This window comes from Mastigoproctus giganteus, chromosome 2 (assembly GCF_048544385.1).
Source record: "Mastigoproctus giganteus isolate SK-2022 chromosome 2, ASM4854438v1, whole genome shotgun sequence".
In the NCBI taxonomy this organism is placed as follows: Eukaryota; Metazoa; Arthropoda; class Arachnida; order Uropygi; family Thelyphonidae; genus Mastigoproctus; species Mastigoproctus giganteus.
In genome coordinates, this window is record NC_143576.1 from 257,219,135 (window position 1) to 257,242,215 (window position 23,081).

The following is a 23,081-nucleotide window of genomic DNA, read 5'->3' on the forward strand; positions in this document are numbered from 1 at the left end:
AATATTTTTGTTTTAGTTAATTAAAATGTCAGAATCAAAGAAAAGAAAAGCAATTTCTTTGGAAACTAAACTAAATATCGTACGACGTGTTAAAAGCGGCGAAAGAAAATCCGATGTGGCACATTCTTTAGGATTAGCGCAATCAACTTTAACAACCATACTAAGTCAATCAGAAAAAATAAAACAGTCTGCTCAGAATTGTACAGATGTTACAGCGGCAAAATTAACTCGCTTAAGGAATCCAATTTTAGAAAAAATGGAGAAAATGTTAAGTTTGTGGATAGATGATATGTCACAACGTCATATGCCTTTAAGTCAAATGGTGATTCAAGAAAAAGCATTATTTTTGTTTAATCACCTGAAATCTAAACAAACTGAAGAAATTACGGAAACCTTTGGGGCTTCTCGTGGTTGGTTCGAGAAATTTAAAAAACGGGCCAGGATTCATAGTGTAAAATTAACAGGAGAAGCTGCAAGTGCAGATGTTGAAGCTGCAAATAAGTTTCCAGAAAAACTAAAGGAAATAATTGAACGTGAAAATTTTCCACCAAATTTGGTGTTCAATGTTGACGAAAGCGGTTTGTTCTGGAAACGGCTACCAACAAAAAGCTTCATTTCTATTGAAGAAAAATCAGCTGCTGGATTTAAAGCAGCCAAAGACCGTTTAACGTTACTCTTTGGATCAAATGCCTCTGGTGATTATAAATTAAAATTGCTATTAGTTTACCATTCAGAAAATCCGAGGGCGTTAAAAGGTAACATAAAAATGAATTTACCTGTAATATGGAAAGCAAATAGAAAAGCGTGGGTTACTAAGGAGTTATTTACTGATTGGTTTGTTAACCACTTTTGTCCTGGAGTAAAACGGTATTGTCAAAAAAACAACTTTGAAGAAAAAGCTCTTGTTGTTAGACAATGCTCCGGGACATCCTACTGATCTTAACACGTTGGACACATGCATTCCTGTCAAAGTTGTGTTTATTCCAGCAAACACAACTTCCCTGATTCAACCATTGGATCAGGGAGTAATAGCATCATTTAAAGCTTATTATCTGCGTCGAACTTTAAGCAATTTAACTGAACTAGAGGATAAAGTGGAAATGACAGTTAAAACTTTTTGGAAAAACTACACCATTAAAAACGCAATTGAAAACATTGATAGTTCTTGGAAAGAAGTCACTAAGAAATGCTTAAATGGAGTTTGGCGCAAAATATGGCCAGAAGTTGTACTAGAAGAAGAAAATAACATCCAAGAAATTAGAAATGAAGTTATCCAGATGGCTCAATCAATAGGTTTCGAAAATGTCGATGAAGAGGATGTTGGAAATTTATTGAATGCAGAAGATGATGGTTTTTCAGTGGAAGATTTAGAAAACCTTGTTAGCAACGAAGACAAAGATAATGAAGGCGAAGTTAAAGAAGTTCCTGCCGAAAAAGTGTTAACAACCAAAGATTTAAAAAGGTGCTTAAATGACATTGAAAACGTTTTAAATTTTTTTAGTGAAAATGATCCCGATTTAGGAAGAAGTGTTATAGTTAAGCGATCAGTGTTAAATGCAATAACTCCGTATAGGCAATTGTTAAATGAAAGAGAAAAAAAGCATAAACAATCAACTTTAACCTCATATTTTAAAATGTGATTTCACTTTGTATGTAAGTTGACTGTTTATTTAATAAAACTTTTCTTTGTTCGAAAAAAAGCTTTTCATTTTCTTTACGTAGGAACGTATCCCTATTCTGGCCATAGTATTTTTACCTCTGAAAACGAAGTTTCGCTTAACGAAGTAATTTCGTGGAACGCATCCTATTCGTTAATCGAGGTATGCCTGATACTAATTAAAACTAGGGTTTGTGTGTACTTAACTGTAGCATTTATGGTTTGTGTTCTTTTTCTCACACGCTTACACTTTTATTCATTCTTCTAGCTCTCATCTCATTTATCCGACTCTTACTTTCTGAACTGCACTCTCTGGGCACCTCAACTTACTGTTATTCTTCAGTTGTGGTGCAGGCCTAGCCGCAAGTTTTTTTTTTTTTTTTTTTTTTGCAGTCCAGGGGAGAATGCAGTGATAGTGTTGATGTGGTTAGTAAATGTTTGTTGGTACAGTATATATAAAGTAATGCAAGTTATTTTTAACTTGATTCTTTCGGCCAATTACATTTGCTCTTCCACTCATTCCCATTCGCTCTCTCTTTCCGTCATACTAGGTCACTATTTCTTTCACCAAAACATTTATTCCCTTTTACCATAATTTCTAGTTCTCTCAGTTCCCAGCCTATTCATTGTCTTTCATTCTCATTCATTTATTCTACATTGCATCCCTTTGCTACTAGCCTACTGATATTTTTCAGCTAATCTGCTCCCCTGGCTGCCTGTACATCTCCCCCCCCCCTACGTGGTTACTTATTTGGCATGGGGCCTCAGGTTCCTACACACGGCAGGGTAGTCCTGGGAAGGTTTGTCATGTCAGGTTTCTGTCAGGGTGCAGAATACTGCTATCCTGACAGTTTTTAAGTCATCGTCTGGGCATGGTGGGAAACTTGGGCAATTTTACTATTGATTATTGTTTAATTGCTGGGGGGGGGCTGAATTGCCATTCTTTGCATTGCTCTGCGCATTTCGAATGCTTTCTGTGTGAAAGATGTAAAAGCTTTATAGTTGCGCTCTTCTATGATGAACAGATGTTCTTCTCCTCTGGGAAGGGGACCAATCTGTGCTATTAGCTCTGTTCTGGGGATGTCATATATTATACATTCATATAGAATGTGTGCCCAGTCTTCACTTTCGCCACAGGTGCAGTTTGGGTCATCAGTCAGGCCTAAGGATGTTAGTTTCGCCTTTAGGGAGCCGTGACCTGTCAATATAAATGTTGTAAAAAGTCCAGGGGCATACTACTTAGGTGGCTTTGGGCTAACCATTGACACCCGTGGCAGAAACTGTTTTGTAACCAGACCTCTGGTTTCCTGCTCCCACTTTGTTTGCCATAGCTCGTGGAGCTTTGCGGCTATTCTTTTTCTTTCATCATTGAAGGTGTTGGCTGTGTCAAGGGCTATCCTCAGAAATTCTGTGGGTATGCCCTTTTTAAATCTATAATATAAGCCTCTTTTGGCTACTTCCAGGTAAAGTGGGAGAGTTCCGGCCAGCAATTGTAGTGCAGGTGTGCTTACTGTGCGACATGCTCTGGTAATAGTGAGTAGTATTCTAATTTATTCCTATTTCTTACTATGGCCGAGCGGATGAACCACGCACCGGCTCCATAGGTGATAACAGGTAGGAACATTGCACAGTATATGATTGCCAGGGTCTTTCTTTTGAGTCCCCAGTCTGCTCGACTGATCCTGGCAATCATACCTGCATAATTTCTCACTTTCTTCGCCAAGTAGATCAAATGGAGGGTAAAAAGTTAATTTTGAATCAAAGACCACTCCAAGATATTTTAGTTCTATTACCATTTTTATAGTGGTTGTGTTAATTTTGATTTGTGGATGTCTTCTTATGTCCAAATTGCCTTTTAGAAGTATTTGTTTGGTTTTTTCAGGCGATATTTTGAGCATGTGCATTTGTGCCCACTCCTGCAGCTGCAAGAGGGCGGCATTTGATCTTTGCTCTACAACCACTCGTGAGTTACCTTTTACAAGGAAAATCATGTCATCTGCAAAGGCCAGGCTTTCCACGGGGCCCAGATCCAAGGCTAGAAATTTGCCCAGAACAATGTTCCAAAAGAAAGGGTTGAACCCTGCGGGCAGCCTTTATTCACAGGGCATGTCAATTCCTGGAATCTTGTGCATACTGAGACACTTCTGTCTGTAAGATAGCTGTTTATTACCTTATAGAGGTTTTGTGGGGCATTTGCCTGGCGAATCTCCTAAGGACACTAGGCCACCAGAGTGAGTCAAATGCCCCAGAAAAGTCAATGGAGATTGCCAGCATATATTTCTCCTCTGTGTTTTTAACTGTTGTCAGTAGGTGGTGCATGGCATCCTCTAGAATTGCCCTGCTTAAAACCATACTGATTGTTGGAATGCAAACCTGCTTCTGTGTAATATTGAGCTAATCTGCTATATATTAGTCTTTCATATATTTTCCCTAGTACAGGTTGACTTGGCGCATTATGGCCTTAGCTGCCAATGCGCCATAAAAAACCAAATCAAATCAAAATCAAACCCTAGTACAGGGATCAGTAGGGAGTTTTTCAGGGTTTTTGAGGATTAATCTTAGCACAGCTTGTTTCCATATTTTTGGGAATATACCTCCTGTCACACAGTTATTATATAGTGCTATTAATTTATGTGGTGCTATTTCCACTAATTTTTTGATAATCTCAACCTCTAAGAGGTCAAAACCTGGGCATTTATTGTTTTTGGTTTTAGATAGTGCTATTTCTAAGTCTTGTATAGTGAACAGAGGTTAAATATTAGTATTGTCATATTCAGTGTTTTCTTTTATAATGTCTATCTGGGTGGGAGAATGATTTCCAGTTTCAGTCTGAGTGATACTGTCTAGGATGTTATTTACAGAATCCACTGGACATAGGGTTGGGGTTCCATCTGGTTCGACAGTAGTTTCTAAGACATCTCCTCTTGGCAACTTGTTGGTCACTATTCTGTAGACAACTCCCCAAGGGTTATTGTTTCCAGTAGTTCCCACTAAGTGCCTCCAGCATTCCTTTTTCTTGTCTCTTATGAGGGCTGTATACTGATTCCTGAGAGTTCTATAAGAATCTCTCAGTGCATCCACCTCATTTTGTGGCCAAGATGTTCTGGCTCTTTGAAAATATCTCCTCGCCTGGTGTACCCTACTTCTGAGTATAGTCAGTTCGGGGCACCACCAGGGAACTGTCTGCTTCCTCGATTTTTTTTCCCGTGTGATAGACAGGGTTGCTGTTTTTGTTAAAATGTTTGTCATAGTCAGTGCTTGCTCGTCCGAGCCACAGCCGCCTGATCCAGACCACTCATTTTCCTGTTTTTGCAGCTCAGCTGCTGTATGTTTTGCAAAAATCTGCCAGTTTGCCTTTTTAAGGTTATACCTTTTTGATATCCAACAAAGAGTGTTGGGTTGTTTGTAATTGCCTGTTTAGTTTGAAGGAAATGGCTCTGTGATCTGATGTGGTCCATGCTGGCTGGACACACCAGTCTGTGATTTTATAAGCTATTGAATTGGTGGCAAAAGTAACATCAATGTCACTCTCCCACATGGTAATGCTAAAAGTTGGGGGGTTATTTGGTTGGTTTTGCACTTGAAAGGATGAGGTGGCTATGTAGTCTGAAAGTATCTGGCCATTGTGTGTGCCTGCTCTGTCTTCCGTACAGCTATGCCATAAGGCTGACCGGCAGTTGACATATCAGCACACACACTATGATATTTGCAGTAGGTAGCAAGTTTGTGACTACTTGTAGGTATTCAATAGTTGGATTTATATCTTCACCTGGTCTGGAATATAGTGAAATAATGTAAAACTGTCCTACAGCACTGGTGATATTGGCACACACTCCCACTGGGGAGCACAAGTGACCCACCTTTGTGACTGTAAGGTCAGTATTTTTAACTACTATTCTGTAGAAGGGACACCTGAGGTGTATTCTATTATTTTATAGCCTCTTGGGTATCCCTGAACCCTACCCATATGTGTGTAGGGTTCCTGGAGTACCAAGATATCTATATTATTTTCTTCCAGTTTGATCTGATCTACAACGGCTCTTGCTCTTTGAGCATTCAATTGGACAAGATTTAGAGCCCTAGTCACATTTTACGTTTTCAATCTGGCCCATAGTTGGTCCTAACTAAAGAACAATGTGTTATTGGGTTCGCATTACGATATTTTCACAATATGATGGAACGGATTAATATCATAAAACGGGGTGCACTATATTGTATAGCCATGCGCGTGGTTTGAAATGTGGGATTTATGAATGTTTAACATTCATTTTTTGCAATTAATCTTCATATTTTCGATTTTGTTGATACTTGGAGAAAAAAAAAAAAAAAACGTGTAAACCCAGGAACTCAAAGTGTGAACTGCTTGTATTTGGTAGTAGAAAGCTTATTTTATTTAAGTAAGTTAGTTAGTTCATTCTTTCTTTAGTTTGGCCTTTCACAAGTCACATAGGGGTATTAGTGAATGTTTGGCTACCTCATAGTTCACTAGAAGACCTTTGGGGACCTTCAGATCTGGATGATTCCCAAATTAAGTTGTGTGTATGGCTCTCTTTATCTTCCATTTTTATTCATTCTTTCTTTAGTTTGGCCTTTCACAAGTCACATAGGGGTATTAGTGAATGTTTGGCTATCTCATAGTTCACTAGGCCCCGAGTGCCAAGCGCGTGACTATAGCGATTCCTAAGCGATTTACTTAAAAGAGCGGTTGATTATAGAATAGTGTTATTTTTCTGAGCTTATTTAATTTTGCGCTTCTGAAGTAAAGAAGTTAGCTCACTTGACAGAAAGGCAAGACACCTTTCTTTTTGTATATAGGAATAACTTATTAACACACTAACAACTAATCTCTTTATCGCTTGGTCACTGGTGGCACCGCTCCTGCCTCCACGTGGCGGGGCTGGAAGTCTGGGAGAAGAAATCCACTCTCCCAGGGCTAAAAGGAGCAGTAATGGAAAACACAAAACAGTCTAGCTGTGGATCTACTGATCCAGATATAGATAGACATGACCTAGATTGTGACTTAAACCCATCCCATGCCAAGAGACAAAAAAAAGAAGGGCAGATTATTCTGCTCCTCTCTTTTTAATATTGCATTCCTCCACAGACCAACCACTTAGTAAGTTATCTCCATTTTTGATTCAGAAATGTCTCAAATGTAGCTGGCCCTCCAAAAATGGTTCGTCGATTAAGATCTGGAGATTTATTAGTGGAGATGAACGAACATAGACATGCAGAGAGACTCCCCTCAACGTGGGCACCTGTATGTGGTGAGGGGACCTCCCAGTGACGCTGCTGGACTTCCAGACTAGCATCACTGGGATCCAACGCCCACAGCCTAGGTTCCGGGCTTACATCAATGGAATCCGGCGTGTTTGCCGTGCGCTGCGACCCGTGGAAATTCGGAAAGGGGGATCCTGGTGGTTGAGGGGCCCAGCTTCAATACACCACTTTGGCCCCTTCTTCGACAAGACGGGTGGTCCTGGAAGGCCCGGCTAGGATCAATCGGCTAGTAGGCTCGCCTGCGAGGGTCAACCGTGTCAATGCCACGCCCCTACCCTCATGGTCCGAGGGACAGGATTCAGGCTGGCGGCGGTGCGGGTATAGTGTCTGGGTAGCCCTGGCGTCCCACTCCCGAGCGCATTTATTGCATGCCGGGTAGTGGGCGTCCCTTTGGGCTCCATGGTGGGTGGGGAGCCCGGGCACTGAACAATTAAAAAACCTTCATGAATCCTGAGAAACTTACTTCTTCAGGGGCCCCAACCCGGTCCCTATCTGAAAATATAGACACTGACAGCAATATTGCTTCAAAGAGGCAGCGGACTGAATTACCATCAGGTCCTATTCCGCGGTTTTTAATCATGCACTCCACCAATGAAAAACCGATTGGAAAAATGTCACCTTTCTTTATACAGAAAGGGTTAGATGGGTTAGTAGGTTCACCCAAATCAGTTAAGAGGCTCTGCTCTGGAGACCTCTTAATTGAAACTAAAACTGACAGGCAATCCGAACATCTACTCCGAGTAACATCAATCGGAGGAATCCCTATAACGGTGACACCACACAGAACACTCAATTCATCGAGAGGTGTCATTTCGGAGTGGGACCTTCTCGACGTAACCGAGGAGGAAATCTGCTCCGAATTAAAACCACAGGGAGTCATTGCCGTCAAGAGAATTACTGCACGAAGGGATGGAAAAATAGTTAAAACCAGGAGCGTTATCCTGACTTTTAACTCTCCTAAACCTCCTGACGAGATTAAAGCTGGATATATCAACTGTTCAGTGCGTCCATACGTTCCGAACCCTTTACGGTGTTTTAAATGCCAGAAGTATGGACATTCTCAAATGGCCTGCCGTGGAGTCCTTTCATGCGCTCGGTGCGGTGCAAAGGACCACGAAACAACAGCATGTTCAGCCGCAAAACCCACCTGTATTAACTGTGAAGGCGAACACCCGGCCTATTCACGAGCATGCCAGAGGTGGAAAGAAGAAAAAGAAATTCAACGGCTGAAGGCAGAGCTAAATATATCATACCAGGAGGCAAGGAAATCGGTCAAACCCCTGAATATCAACAAACCTACCTACGCCCAGAAGGTAGCAGGGAGATGTTCCGTCGGAACTCAGACGGACATGACCATTCCTCCAAAGGAGTCTTTCACTCCCATCACGCGGTATCTCTTAAGCTCTCAAAAACCTGCACAAAAGGACCAATCAGCTGCCACTCCTATATCGGTACCTCCTAATGCTCCACAAGTTCCAAAGGTAACTATGAAAGAAAAGAATAAGAAAGGGGAAGTCCCCCCTAGTACCCAAGAAAAGATGGATGTCGAGCAGAAGGAGGCACCCGAAGATTCAGTCTTGGAACTCTTTGCGGAGGAGGAAATGGACACGGGACAGCGTCCATTCTTCCCCAAAAAAGATAAATCCAAGACTGATAAAAGTAAGCCCTCAGCACCTCGGAAGCCGCCTGATGGATCCACCAAGCCAAAATAATGGCTAAATTCCTACAATGGAATTGTCGTGGATTCCGGAGAAATATTGATGACATCAAGGCCCTCCTGCAAAAGCACGAGCCAGTTTGCTTTTGCTTGCAGGAGACATATCTAAAGGCAAATCATGATCCCACCGTGCACAACGTCACAGTTTTTCGAAAGGATAGAATTGCGGATGGCTCTGTACATGGGGGAGTGGCTATCCTTGTGGGTAACCAGACCCCAGTGCAGCCCTTGCTAATTACAACCAGCATCGAGGCTGTTGCAATTCGCCTTTCAGTGGGATTTTTATTAACTGTGTGCTCCATTTATTTGCCACCTGGGACTGACATCTCCCAGGCAGACCTTGATGATCTTCTAATGCAGCTGCCTCCCCCTTTCTTACTTCTCGGGGATTTTAACGGACATAATACCCTGTGGGGTAGTGCTAACATCAACGGAAGGGGACGAGTCATTGAGCGTATGCTCAATGACAATGACCTTTCCCTTCTAAATACTGGAAAAAACACCTTCTTCCACATGCCTACCCGTACTTTTTCTGCCATTGATCTCTCTATCTGCTCCCCTCCTCTACTCCCTTCACTCACTTGGGAAGTGGAGGACAATCCATACGGAAGCGATCACTTCCCCGTGATAACCTTGTTACACAGTGGGAGGCCATGTCTTCCTTTTAGGTTACCACGGTGGAAGATTGATCAGGCTGACTGGGACCGCCTTCCAACATCAGGCAAATTTTGATCTTAGCACAGTCAGTCAAGAGCCTATCAATGATGCAGTTAAGTACATCACAGAAAATATTGTCCAAGCAGCTGCGAATGCTGTTCCAAAAACATCTGCCCGGTTTCCACCATTTCCTAAACCTTGGTGGAATTCACAATGCACAGCAGCAAAAAAGGCTCAAAATAAAGCGTGGGGGATATTCAGCCGATATCCTACCACGACCAACCTTATAGCCTTTAAACGTGCACGAGCCAAAGCACGATATGTCCGCCGTCAGAGTCAAAAGGAATCGTGGATCCGTTTTACATCATCTATTAACCAGACTACCAACTCTAAGGTAGTCTGGGATAAAATCCGGAAAATGAAGGGAAAATATACATCCCACCCTTCTTCAATCCTAGATTATAATGGATGCACTATTGCAGATCCAACTGCAATAGCTAATTCTCTTGGGGAAACATTCTGTAACATCTCTGCAATATCTTCGTATTCCCCAGAGTTCCTGGCCCTGAAATATAAAATCGAAAAACAGGCACTTAGCTTTAAATCTAAAACCATTTATCCCTACAACGGGGATTTCACTATTCAGGAACTGGAAAGAGCCCTCGCTCTTTCCAAAGCAAGTGCCGTTGGGCCAGATGGCATCCATTATGAAATGATTAAACATCTATCACCAAAATCTATGGATTGTCTATTCCTTCTGTATAACAGAATCTTTACTGAAGTGCAGTTTCCGGACTCCTGGCGAAAGGCAATGGTTCTTGCCTTCCCTAAGCCAGGAAAGGATCCAAAAGTCACCACCAACTATCGTCCTATTGCTCTGACTAGCTGTCTGTGCAAAATCCTGGAGAGAATGGTTAATTCTCGCTTAATATGGTATCTCGAGTCAAATGACCTTCTCTCCAATATCCAGTGCGGCTTCCGAAGGAACCGGTCCACTTTGGACCATCTTATTAGATTGGAAGCATCCATCCGGGATGCTTTCCTAAAACGCGAACACTTGGTGTCGGTGTTCTTTGACATGGAGAAAGCGTATGACACAACTTGGAGATTTGGCATTTTAAAAGATTTACATAGCCTAGGCCTTAGAGGGCATCTCCCCCTTTTTATTCAAACATTTTTAGCCAATCGATCGTTCCAAGTTCGTGTGGGATCCTCACTCTCTCGCTCCTTTAGCCAAGAGGAGGGAGTACCACAAGGATCAGTATTAAGTGTCACGCTTTTTGCCATCAAAATAAATTCCATCACAGAACAACTTCCTCCGACTGTAAACAGTGCCCTCTATGTTGATGACTTTAGCATTTTTTGTCAGTCCTGCAACATGAGGGTTATTGAAAGACAACTGCAGAAAGCCATTGATAGTCTGAATTCCTGGGCGCTTGCCAATGGCTTCAGGTTCTCGCCGGAGAAGACCGTTTGCGTACACTTTTGTCGCAAGCGTAATCTTCATCCTGAACCTGAATTAAGGCTCGGACAAAATGCTATTCCAGTAGCAGCGAACACCAAATTCTTGGGACTCATATTCGATAAAAAACTGACATTTTTGGATCATGTTCGTCAACTCCGCACAAAGTGCACACGTGGGCTTAATATTCTCCGCTCGCTCTCCACTACATCTTGGGGAGCAGACCGATGCACACTTCTACGGCTTTATCGTGCACTTGTGCGATCCAAAATAGATTATGGGTCCCAAGTATATTCTTCAGCCAGAGACAGTGTACTTCGATGGCTGGATCCTGTTCATCATCAGGCTCTCCGTATCGCTATTGGAGCATTTCGAACATCTCCTGTCCAGAGCTTATACGTTGAAGCAAACGAACCACCGTTATCACTTTGACGTAAGCAGTTGTCTCTAAAGTACACCTTAAAACTGAAATCCCTGCCAGACCATCCTACGTGGCCATTCGTTTTTGAGCCACGATGGGAAAATTTATACAATACTCGAAAGACTGCCAACCGTCATTTTGGTATTCGTTTCCAAGAGCTACTCAACGAATTTAATCTCAAGGTAGACAAGGTTGCCCAAACATCAATGCAACCCTTTCCACCCTGGCATGCTCGTGTCCCGGCATGCGACTTGTCGCTTAGAAACTGGGGAAAGTTGGACACTCCATCGTGTGTCTACCTGCAGCTTCATTCAGCACACCGAACTAAATATTCTGACTTCGCGCCAGTCTACACAGACGGTTCGAAGTCGGAATCATATGTGGGATCAGCTGCTGTCTTTAGAGACAGCACTACATTGGAGCAGATTCCCTCTGAATGCAGCATATTTACTGCAGAGCTGCACGCTGTAGAGTTAGCTTTGGATCATATTAGTGTAAATGCCAATACCAACGGTTCATTTTATATTCTGACTCTCTTAGCATGTTACAGGCCTTAATATCTGTGAGATATAATCCTCATCCAGTTCTGTCTAGCATTCAGCAGAAGATTCACGTTCTCCATGAACGCGAATATGACATCCGCTTCTGCTGGATTCCCAGCCACATTGGGATTAGGGGAAATGATTTGGCTGACGCCGCAGCCAAATCAGCAATTCCCAATAATAACCATTGCCTGTTAGTCCCCTATACAGACTACAGGCAAATAGTACATCAAAAGGTACATTCCCAATGGCAGGATTCGTGGAATAGACAGACTGCGAATAAATTATATCGTATAAAGCCTGTAATTGAACCGTGGCAGTCTAGTCTGCGCAGGAATCGTAAGGAGGAAGTTGTTCTAGCTCGCCTCCGAATAGGACACAGTCATCTTACACATTCTTTTCTGCTGAGGGCAGATGACTGTCCTATGTGCGAGAACTGTGGCACCATTTTATCCATTCGTCACATTTTAATTGAATGCCCAGATTTTAGCAATATCCGTTGTACTGCTTTTAACCATCTGACTGAGCCATATACACTCAGTCAGATTTTATCTGACAATGACAATGTGTCTGCTGTTTTTAGCTTTTTAAATTCAATAAATATTTTTACTCATATATAAAATTTTTTACATTTTTCTTTTATATATTTGCTATATCTTTTGACATAGTGACCTAACTAATTAGGTCACTGAAAGTTTAAAATTTTTTACAAATGACCTGGTCTTGGCGCATTATAGCCTTAGTAGCTAATGCGCCAATAAAACCAAAACCAAACCAAACCAAACCAAACCAAGCAGAGAGACTCCTGAAAATTTCTACCTTTGGTGGAATTCCCACGAAGGTTACCCCACATGCCACCTTGAACTCCTCTAAAGGGGTAATATCAGAATGGGATCTCCTAAATGTATCGGAAGATGAACTTGTCCATGAATTAAACAATCAAAATGTAATCCACGCCAAAAGAATTTTGATCAAAAAAGATGGAGAGCTCGTCCCCACTCGGACAGTTATACTGACTTTTAAAACACCAATTCTCCCCACAACTATAAAGGCTGGATACCTCAGATGTCATGTTAGACCATACATTCCCAATCCGGTACGGTGCTTCAAGTGCCAAAAATTTGGTCATTCGCAAACTGTATGCAGAGGTGCAGTCACTTGTGCTGCTTGTGGTTCTAAAGAACACACACATACTGATTGTAACAAGGAAACTCAAAATTGTCCTAATTGCCATGGAAATCATTCTGCCTTCTCTAAGGACTGCGATCAATGGAAACGAGAAAAGAATATCCAGAAATATAAAATAGAGCATAAGGTGTCATACCAAGAGGCAAAAAAACAATTTACAATTCCTGTTAAATCATTACGTATGCGTCAATTACTCAACGACTATGCTCAGTATCAACTCAAACTGACTGCTCAGTCCCTCCAAATATCTCTATATCTGGTTGGGCTAAATCAGTACTTTCTTCATCAAAGGAACCCTCTCCCTCCAGTTATGTAACAAAAGAAGTAAATACACCAGTATCAGTTCCTCCAGATAAGAATCCCAAACTGCAACAGAAAGAACAAACCAAGAACTCTGCTGAAAGAAGTGATAAATACAAACTCAGATCTGAAACCATGGACATCGATGAAAAAGCAGGCGATGATGATACAATTCTTGAAATTCATCCAGAAGATGACATCGACACAGGCAGACCAGTCTTCTCAAAGAAGGAAAAGGGGAAAATAGACAGGCGTAAGCAGACTACTTCACGGATGTTAGCAGACACCAGTTAAAACCAAATAATGAGTACAGTTATTCAGTGGAATTGCTGTGGGCTCCGTGCTAACGTAGATGACTTTTACGATCTATTAAATAAATATAAGCCTGTTGCAGTATGCATTCAAGAAACCAATCTCACAAATACAGTATCTATGACAATTAAGCATTATACCATATATAGAAAAGATAGAAGTTCCTCTAATTCAGCTCATGGAGGAGTAGCAGTCATAGTGAACTCTGTAGTTCCCTGTAGACCTATCCCCATACAAACACCTTTAGAGGCGGTTGCAGTTCGTGTCACCATTGGTATAACAGTAACATTAGTTTCGTTGTATCTATCGCCAAACCATACATACAGCCTTGATGACTTAGATGATATAGTTAAGCAAATACCTGTTCCCTTCTGTATTATGGGTGACTGGAATGGCCATCACCCCCTATGGGGTTCCCAACATCTTGACTCTAGAGGACAGATAATAGAAAAATTTTTAGATTAACATAATCTAACTATTCTAAACACTGGTGATCACACATACATACACTCTCCATCTGGTTCAAGTTCAGCTATTGATCTTTCAATATGCTCCCCAGCAATATTTCCTATCATAGACTGGACTGTTACTGATAACTCTTGTGGTAGTGATCACTTTCCTGTCATCTGTACCTTTAGCTCAAGTTCTCCTCCCCAGAGAGATATTAGGACAACCTGGAAATTTGAAAAGGCTAACTGGACTAAATACCAGGAAATAGCTCGAATAGATACTTCCGTCATTACAACCCTCACAATTGATTCTGCAGTCAGGTATACTACACGAAAAATAATGAAAGCATCGGAGGTAGCTATTCCAAAATCTTCATTCAAAATTAGGCCTCATCCAAAAATGTGGTGGAATGAAGCATGCAACAATGCTAAAAAAGAAAGAAATAAGTACTGGAATCTGTTTCGAAAATGTCCAACCACAGCCAACCTCCTACAGTTTAAGAGAGCCAGAGCTAAAGCTCGTCATATAAGACGAGAGAGTAAAAAAGAAGCATGGGCACGTTATGCATCCACCATTAACAGATCCACAGATACTTCTATAATCTGGAAAAAAATTAAACGAATTAATGGCAAATACTCGCAAACAACTTCTATTCTACTTGTAAGAGGGAAGGAAATTTCTGAACCTGTAGAGATTGCCAATGTCTTAGGTACTTCATTTGAAACACATTCAGCTGTTGCCACATATGAATCAGCATTTCAATTGTTAAAATCCCGGACAGAAAAATACAAACTAAAATTTAATACTACCGTCCCATATTCGTATAATCTACCTCTGACCATGATTGAATTGTGCAGTGCACTTTCTCGATTGAAGAACAGTGCTCCAGGCCCCGATGGAATTTTATATCCCATGATCTGTCATTTAAGTGAGGGTTCGTTAACTGCCCTTTCACAACTGTATAATAGAATTTTCCTAGAGTAGTATTATCCTGCTAGCTGGTGCCATTCTTATGTGCTAGCTTTCCCGAAACCAGGAAAAGACCACACAGATCCCAGAAATTACCGCCCTATTTCTCTAACCAGTTGTCTGGGAAAAACATTGGAAAAAATAGTTAACACTAGACTGACATGGTTTCTAGAAACGGAAAACATTCTAAGTCCAAACCAGCATGGCTTCCGCAGAAGAAGATCTACACTTGATCTCATTATTAAAGCAGAAACAAATATCCGGAACGCTTTCCTCAGAAATGAGCAACTAGTCATGATATGCATAGATATAGAGAAAGCCTTCGATACAACTTGGCGATATGGGATTCTTCAAGACTTACATAAATGTGGACTTCGGGGTCATCTGCCAATATTCATTAAGAACTTTCTAGGCAATAGATCCTTTCAGGTCAGATTCCACTCTTCATTGTCTCGAGCATATGTACAAGAAGAGGGAGTTCCCCAAGGTTCAGTGTTGAGCGCCACACTCTTTGCAATTAGGATTGATGCCATAACCAAGTGTATACCTAATACAGTTGATACATACCTATACGCTGACGATCTTGCCATCTCATGTCACTCTCAAAATATGCGACTAATTGAAAGACAACTACAAGGTACCATTAACAAAATAGTCTCTTGGGCCAAAAACAATGGATATCGACTTTCTAAACCAAAAACAACTGCCGTACACTTCTGTCGCAAACGCTCTTTACATCCTGATCCAGACCTAAAGTTAGATTCTCATCGTATTACTTTCCAGCCTAGTATTAGATACCTTGGTGTAATATTTGATAAAAAATTAAACTTCCTGGAACATATAAAACATATTCGTACAAGTTGTCTTAGAAAACTAAATCTTCTCAGAGTAATTTCTTCTATGTCATGGGGCGCAGATCGCTACATGTTGCTACAGTTATATCGCTCGCTGATTAGATCCAGGTTAGACTATGGGTCTCCTGCATATGACTCAGCCAGACCGAGTGCATTGAAATGGCTCGATCCAGTACATCATAGTGCCCTACGAGTTGCACTGGGGGCTTTCCGTACTTCACCAATCTTAAGCCTATATACTGAAGCCTATGAGCCACCGCTACATCTTCGACGACAAGTTCTGTTACTAAATTATGCAGCCAAAATCAGCAGTCTTCCACATCATCCCATATGGCAATATCTATTTATACCCAAATGGAGTAAACTTTATGAAAGTAAACCACGGCTCAATAAACCATCTGGCATTAGGCTTCAAGCTCTTATCACAAGCTGGGACCTGAATTTTGCTAACATTCTTCAGGATACTAGCATGGAAATCCAGCCATGGCAAATGCCCCCGATACATATTGATAGACACTTTCAGCAATGGGGAAAGAATAACCTTCCAGATTCCAACATTAGACAAATTCATAAGACCCACTCCTCTGAGTTTAGCACTTTCATTCAAATATATACAGATGGATCCAAAATTGGTAGTAAAGTTGGTACCGCTGTAGTATTACCAAATATCATCATCTCCAGACAGCTTCCGTCTGAATGCAGTACTTATACCTCAGAACTATACGGCATTGTTCTAGCTCTAGAGAATATCAAAGAGGAGTCGTATACCAAATCCATTATATATACGGACTCAGTGAGTGCTGTTAATTCTCTACAGCGTCAATTCTTCCCTAGTCATCCGCTGGTACAAAAAATTTGGGCACAGCTACTAGAACTTCACGGACATGGACAGCTAGTAATATTTTGTTGGATCCCTGGACACGCTGGAATACTAGGAAACGAGCAGGCAGATTTAGCTGCTAAATGTGCTACAAATGTGATACCATCTAATTTCAGGACTCCTTGTATTGACCATAAATCCATTATCAAACAGATGTATAAACAACAGTGGACACGCATGTGGCAAGGTCAAGCAAATAATAAACTTCTTGAAATCAAGAGAGAACCCAAGCAATGGCAATCCAGTCTGAGACGAAACAGAAAAGAAGAAACCATCCTAGCCAGATTACGCATTGGTCATACATTCCTCACACATAGCTACCTACTAACCAACGATGATCATCCAGAATGCAGCAACTGCTTATGTTCACTAACAGTAAAACATATCATCCTGGAATGCCCGCTATACCTGCAAGAACGGAAATCTGCTTTCTTCTCTCATTTTCATAACTCCAGCCAGTTTTCATTACAGAGTGTTCTAGGAGATCGTGAGGACATGAATGACATTTTTCTCTTTCTAAAATTGATAAATAAATATCACAATATATGAACCATATCACGTGTAAGACAAACTAAGAAGATATTAGACAGTAATCAGTGCATTATAGCCTAAGTTGCTGATGCACCAACAAATTTAACAACAACAACATAGTTCACTAGAAGACCTTTGGGGACCTTCAGATCTGGATGATTCCCAAATTAAGTTGTGTGTATGGCTCTCTTTATCTTCCATTTTTGTTATTTTTCTCTCGTATGATGTAACTCACCCATAGAGCAGCCTTGCACAGTCTTCCTGCTTTTGTTACAGACTAGTGCCATCAAATTCTGTGTTGATTGTTTTCCCTGGTGAGTGTGAACACTATATCTTCCATTTTTAATTTCCAGTTAATTATTTTAATTTAATTTTGTACTTATTATAGGTAAGAGTAGTCACTTATAAGTGAAATCTTGCTGTAGTTACAGCAATAGTTTCACATGATGAAAAATGTCTAATTTTAGACACTTTTCACTCATTTCTTCTGTTTTTAGTTTAATCATTTTAACCAAATATAAATATAATTACTATTATTGTAATTCTTGTTATGTGTTTTAACAATAGTTTTTTTTTTTTTAACAAGTGCTAAATTTTATGGTTTTGTCCAGATAGCAGAGTTGGATGGTTGATTAGAGGTTTCTTGGTAAACAAACTGAAGTGGTCAGTATCCTTTCTTTTGCTAGTGGTATATGGGCTGCTTGTATTGTGTGTGCACACATTTGACCTAATTTGCATGTTAGTACTGAAAAAATCCTCTTAGTTCATATACTGTTTGCACCAAAATTCTGTCATACACTGACATAACAATGTTAATCTAATAAAGTTGCCATATTGTATTCCATTATTCTCCACTTGTTTTAAAAACCTGTGCTCCTGAGCTTACTCCTGTTCTGTTTCACCTTTTTACGCTTTCTTATTCCACTGGTGTTTTACTTTCTGCTTGGAAATTTGCTCATATCCCACCAGTTCCTAAAAAGGGTGACAAGTCCCTCCAGTTCAATTATCATCACATTATTCTTACTCTTTTTTTTAAAGTAATGAGGAAATCCATTAACTGCCAACTCCTAAACTATCTCGAAATCTTATATCTGATTGATGATCGCCAATATGGATTCTGTCGATGTCTGTCCACTGGTGATATACTGGCTTAATGTTGCCCATCTGTTAACAAATTCAATGGAAAGTTTAGGTGAAGCTCAAGTAGTTGCTCTTAACATTTCAAAGGCTTTTGATTGTTTTTGACATAAACATTTTCTGAATAAGCCTCCATACAGCCTTGATGACTTAGATGATATAGTTAAGCAAATACCTGTTCCCTTCTGTATTATGGGTGACTGGAATGGCCATCACCCCCTATGGGGTTCCCAACACCTTGACTCTAGAGGACAGATAATAGAAAAATTTTTAGATAAACATAATCTAACTGCCAACTGTTTTTGTAATTGGGTATTCAGTTTTCTCTCTCACTACTCACTGCAAGTGATAATAGACCTCTCTCTCTCTCTCTCTGGCTTCTAACTTTTCCAGCAGAGATGTTAGAATACAGAGAATGCTGGTGTTCCCCAAGGTTCAGTTCTTTCTCCCACTCTTTTCCTCTTGTATATTAATTACCTTCTTCCATTGATTGGAAAACCTATCCATAGTTTTGCTGATGATAGCACATTGGATTATATCTTCCAGTTTGAGAAGACTTTTCCAGCATAAACAGTTTTAAATTCTCGAATATCCACTACCAATTCCTTAAATGCTGATTTCCAGGTTATTCTCCAGTTTGGAAAAGACAACTTAGTTAATTTCAATTCCACCAAAACTGAGTCCTGTCTTATATCTTGTGAAAAAGATTCTTCTGTTGATATGCTAATTTTTGACTTCACTCAGATTTCTGGGAAATAACACATGCTATTAGGGATTACCCTGTCTTCTAATCTCTCTTGGCATAAAAACTTTGCAAATATTGCTTCTTCTGCAACTAAAAAACTGAGTTTACTGTTTTGCAATACCTACTCACTCAAAATTCAAGTGTAATGTCAATAAGTATCTTCTATCTTCTCAACCTTCAACCCACACTTGGTATTAAGTACTATAGGTTCTAATACTTTTTATGTTTGTGGTTTTCATTTAAAAAGGGGGGTGGGTTAAGGTTGTCATCAGCAGGGGAAGATAATGGAGACTGTTTTCTGAGATTGTCGTGGTGTTCTGCAATTTCAAAAACCTGAAGATAATATGAACACTTGTCTACTCTTGGGGTTTTTTTTTTTTTTTTTTGTTAGTGCAGAAAAAAGCCTGTAGCTTCCTTGCACTCTATGGCTATTACTAAAATACCAGTGTATCATATACTTCTTAAATAATTAGAAATTCAGTTTGCAGAAAACTGCCCGGGCTGTTGAGACGTGGAATGTTGCTGCAACATGACAATGCAAAGTCATATGCAATGAGTACAACCCAACAGACCATTCTTGGTCATCCTTCCTACAACAGGAGTTTATCTTTTTTCCCGTTGGAAAACATCTTCAACTCAGTAGTGTCATGTTGAGCTTAATTTTTTTAGGATGTCTTCTCCAAGATTGTTTGTTTTTACTGCTGCATTAGGATTTAGAGGCAAGTTTTATTTATTTATTTTATTATTATTTTTTCTTGGAACACATTTCATATATTATGTATGTATGTGAGAAAATTTTATATTATGTATGTATGTGAGAAAACATGTCACTGAACTTAGTACATTTTTGAAACATCCATACTGTGTTAAAAAATACATCTGTACTATAACTTATTTTAGACCATTAACTTTGTTTTACTAGATTAAAGGAAATGAGAAGGCATATTCCTGAAAAATTAGGAGGACCTGATTTGTGTCGTAAGCTAAGAAAAATGATAAAATCATGTTGTGTGTGTATGACTAAGAATAAATATTGATTTTTATCCTGTATAGAATTCTTAGTTATTTTGAAAATATTGGACTTTATTATTATTATTATTTTTTAATACTAATGATAATTTATATTTTTTTGTATTTTAGATGAACCTCCAAGAAATATTACTAGAACTACAGCTGGAAGTGCTACAGCACCCAGTAAAAGACCAGCATCACCTACTTCCACAACAAAAGTGGCAACCAAAAGATCAACAAGTTCACGCAGGGAAGAGTTGCTCAAACAGCTGAAAGCAGTAGAGGATGCTATTGCAAGGAAGAGGGCAAAATTTAGTTGAAAGTGACAGAATTATAATAAATTGTACAGTACACAGAATATTTTTTTCTGAAGTAAAACTTGGTAGCCTTTATTGTGTCCAATAAGGGAAGATATATTGCTTGTGTTGACCAGAGTATAGCAATATAAAGAATGGCTAGATACAATATTGGTTGATGTTTGTATTTGTTAACAGATCTACAATGTAAAGATTTTCTGAAGTTGTTTCAGCAGTTCTGTTTGTTGAGGTATAAATCTTTGGTTATTTGGAATACAGGTTGTCTCTAAAAATGTGACCTAATGTATCCTGTAGGAAAGAAACTAAAAGGACTGTTTAGGTCAGAGGTACAGCTGAAACTGTAAAGTACTTTTTAATATTTTTTTAACTCCTATATGATTTTTTTCAGAGTCTAATAATAAAAGATTGCCAGCAAAGATTTTTTAAATCAGCTGTGTTTGCACAAAGTTATGTTCATACAACTTTGCAAGTTTTGTAGACACGAACACTTCAAAGTGAAAGAAGAAAACAGAAGTACGAATGCTATTCCATAGCATGTCTGTTCACTTGGCTGTCATTTCTGTAGTATGTGTAAACGTTTTGACATTTTTGTCAACTCACAATAAAATTTTTCAGTGTTAATTTGGGTGTTTGTTTTTTAGTAAATTATCCATCTTAACATCAGAAACAGTTCCAAAAAGTTTCCTGTGTGAAATTTATTATATAACTTTTGTCCTTTGTTTTGTAAAGGATATTTCCTATTTCTTTAGAAATAGGAAATATCCTTTTACTTTGTTTGGTTCAATATACATTAAAATTCACTAGGAAAACAAGTTTTTCTATAATAGTATTGACCTCTACGTTACACTATGTCATTGTTACAAATTTCTTCAGATTAAATTCTTTTTCTAAGCTGATTGAGGAATTTTTGGAGCTTCACTTACTATTGTCTAAACTATTGCACACCATCAGGCATCTCTCATATTGTGGAGTTATACTTCATAACTGGGCTGTCGCTATTGCAACACCAGGGTACTCCCCCTCCCCTGAAAAGAGGCCAGAAAGCCTTGAAACTGTGCCATTTGGTTGTTATCTGCTGAGAATAAGCAAAAATAGTCTTCTCCATTGGTGAAGCATTACTTATTTGAGGTAGTGCAATATCATGGCAACGCATTGCGAAGGTACAGTCAGTCCTCGTATAACACGTGTTTACACTACACAAATTCGATCATACACGATTTATAAATAGGGGAATGATATCTTATATAACACGAACCAAATTCGCTTATGCACGATTCGCCTTTGTGTTTACAAGAAATGGCAGTCGGACCGGAATCACCCCAACTGAACGCAACACGATAGGAATGAAGAGAAGATTCTGAAAATGTATTTGTTTTTTATATCAGTGAAGGGGAAACACATTTCGCCATAATAATGTAAAACCAACACAATTCCAGCTATCGGTATAATCGCAAATGCAATTAGATCGAGTTTACTACCAGTTTATAACAGATCCAATGGCAGCAATGCAACTGGAAATTGTTTTTATGGTAGTAACCCCCAGAAATGTGCTTTAGTAAAATGTGAGGTGTTAATAGTGTATCTCTCTGCCTTTACAGTGTTGTTTATTCAGTTGCTACACGTGCGCAGCTTTGTTTATGTGTATCAAGCATGCCTCCCTGTTTTGTAATTGTGCTTTATTCCCTAAAAATGAGTAAAATACTAATTAAAAGGTGTGAAAAGGAAGCGTCCTGGTGAAGACACTGCAGTTTCAGAGAGAAAAAGAAAAGCAATATCGATAAACAGAGGCGGACTGGGTCAAAAATTCTTACCTGGGAAAATTTATAGTGGCCTCATACTAGCGTTTATGGCCAAAATCACACTGGCCTCTGGGGTTTCCCCAGTAAGGCTTATGGCCAGTCTGTCGATAGAGAAAAAATATGAAATTGTGAAACGCTTTGAGCGAAATGAAAGACCATGTGATATTGCACGTGCTACAGGCCTAAATGAGGCAACGCCGAGAATTACAAAGAATGCAGAGAAAATAAAAAACTTTCATAGCAGGAACAACTCAAAGTGTAATTAAAAGCCATTAGATTAAGATACAAGGAATTGGAAGAGATGGAACGGCTGTCATCTGTTTGGATAGAAAATCAAACAAAAAACAAGTTTGCTTACGATAGAAGCAAAAGCATTAGCAATATTTTATTACGTAATAGTCATAATAAAATACGTAAGTATTTTATTACCGTTATTTATTGTGTTTAGTAATGTTTTGGTTACAAATATGTGTTCAGTCTTGGGTGGTCGGCACCTAACCCTATTTTTCCCATAAGGCCTGTTGTTTATATTGCACGAGGGTTTCTAGGAACACAACTATCGTGCTATACGAGGACTGACTGTATTCACAATATGAGATATAATTAAAACGGTGCCACTTCATATACAGTGGTAGTTTACAATGTATAAAAACAATGCAATCGCACTAATCCATATGTCGGTAAACTCCTTCATAGTCTAAGGCATTTATCTCCAAACATTTTTGGTCATGCACCCTTATTTTAAGAGGATTAGTGCACACCCCGGAATAAAAAATTAAATATATGTTTAATATATTTTTTATTTATTTATAAATCATTTACACGGAAGGCATTATATCTAAAATCACATAA

General features: G+C 39.5%; 1 protein-coding gene across 10 annotated transcripts in view; it reads left to right on the forward strand.

Moving 5' to 3' along the window:
- The window catches only part of LOC150090406 (uncharacterized), a 390,346-nt gene extending 369,295 nt beyond the window's left edge, over positions 1-21,051 (forward strand). For all 10 annotated transcript variants that reach the window (XM_090389862.1, XM_090389864.1, XM_090389859.1 and 7 more), the window contains one exon: positions 20,243-21,051. In XM_090389862.1, coding sequence (XP_090245988.1) covers positions 20,243-20,433 — 191 coding nt within the window. In that variant the 3' untranslated portion in view covers positions 20,434-21,051. The remainder of the gene's footprint in view (positions 1-20,242) is intronic.
- Positions 21,052-23,081: the final 2,030 nt, after the last annotated feature.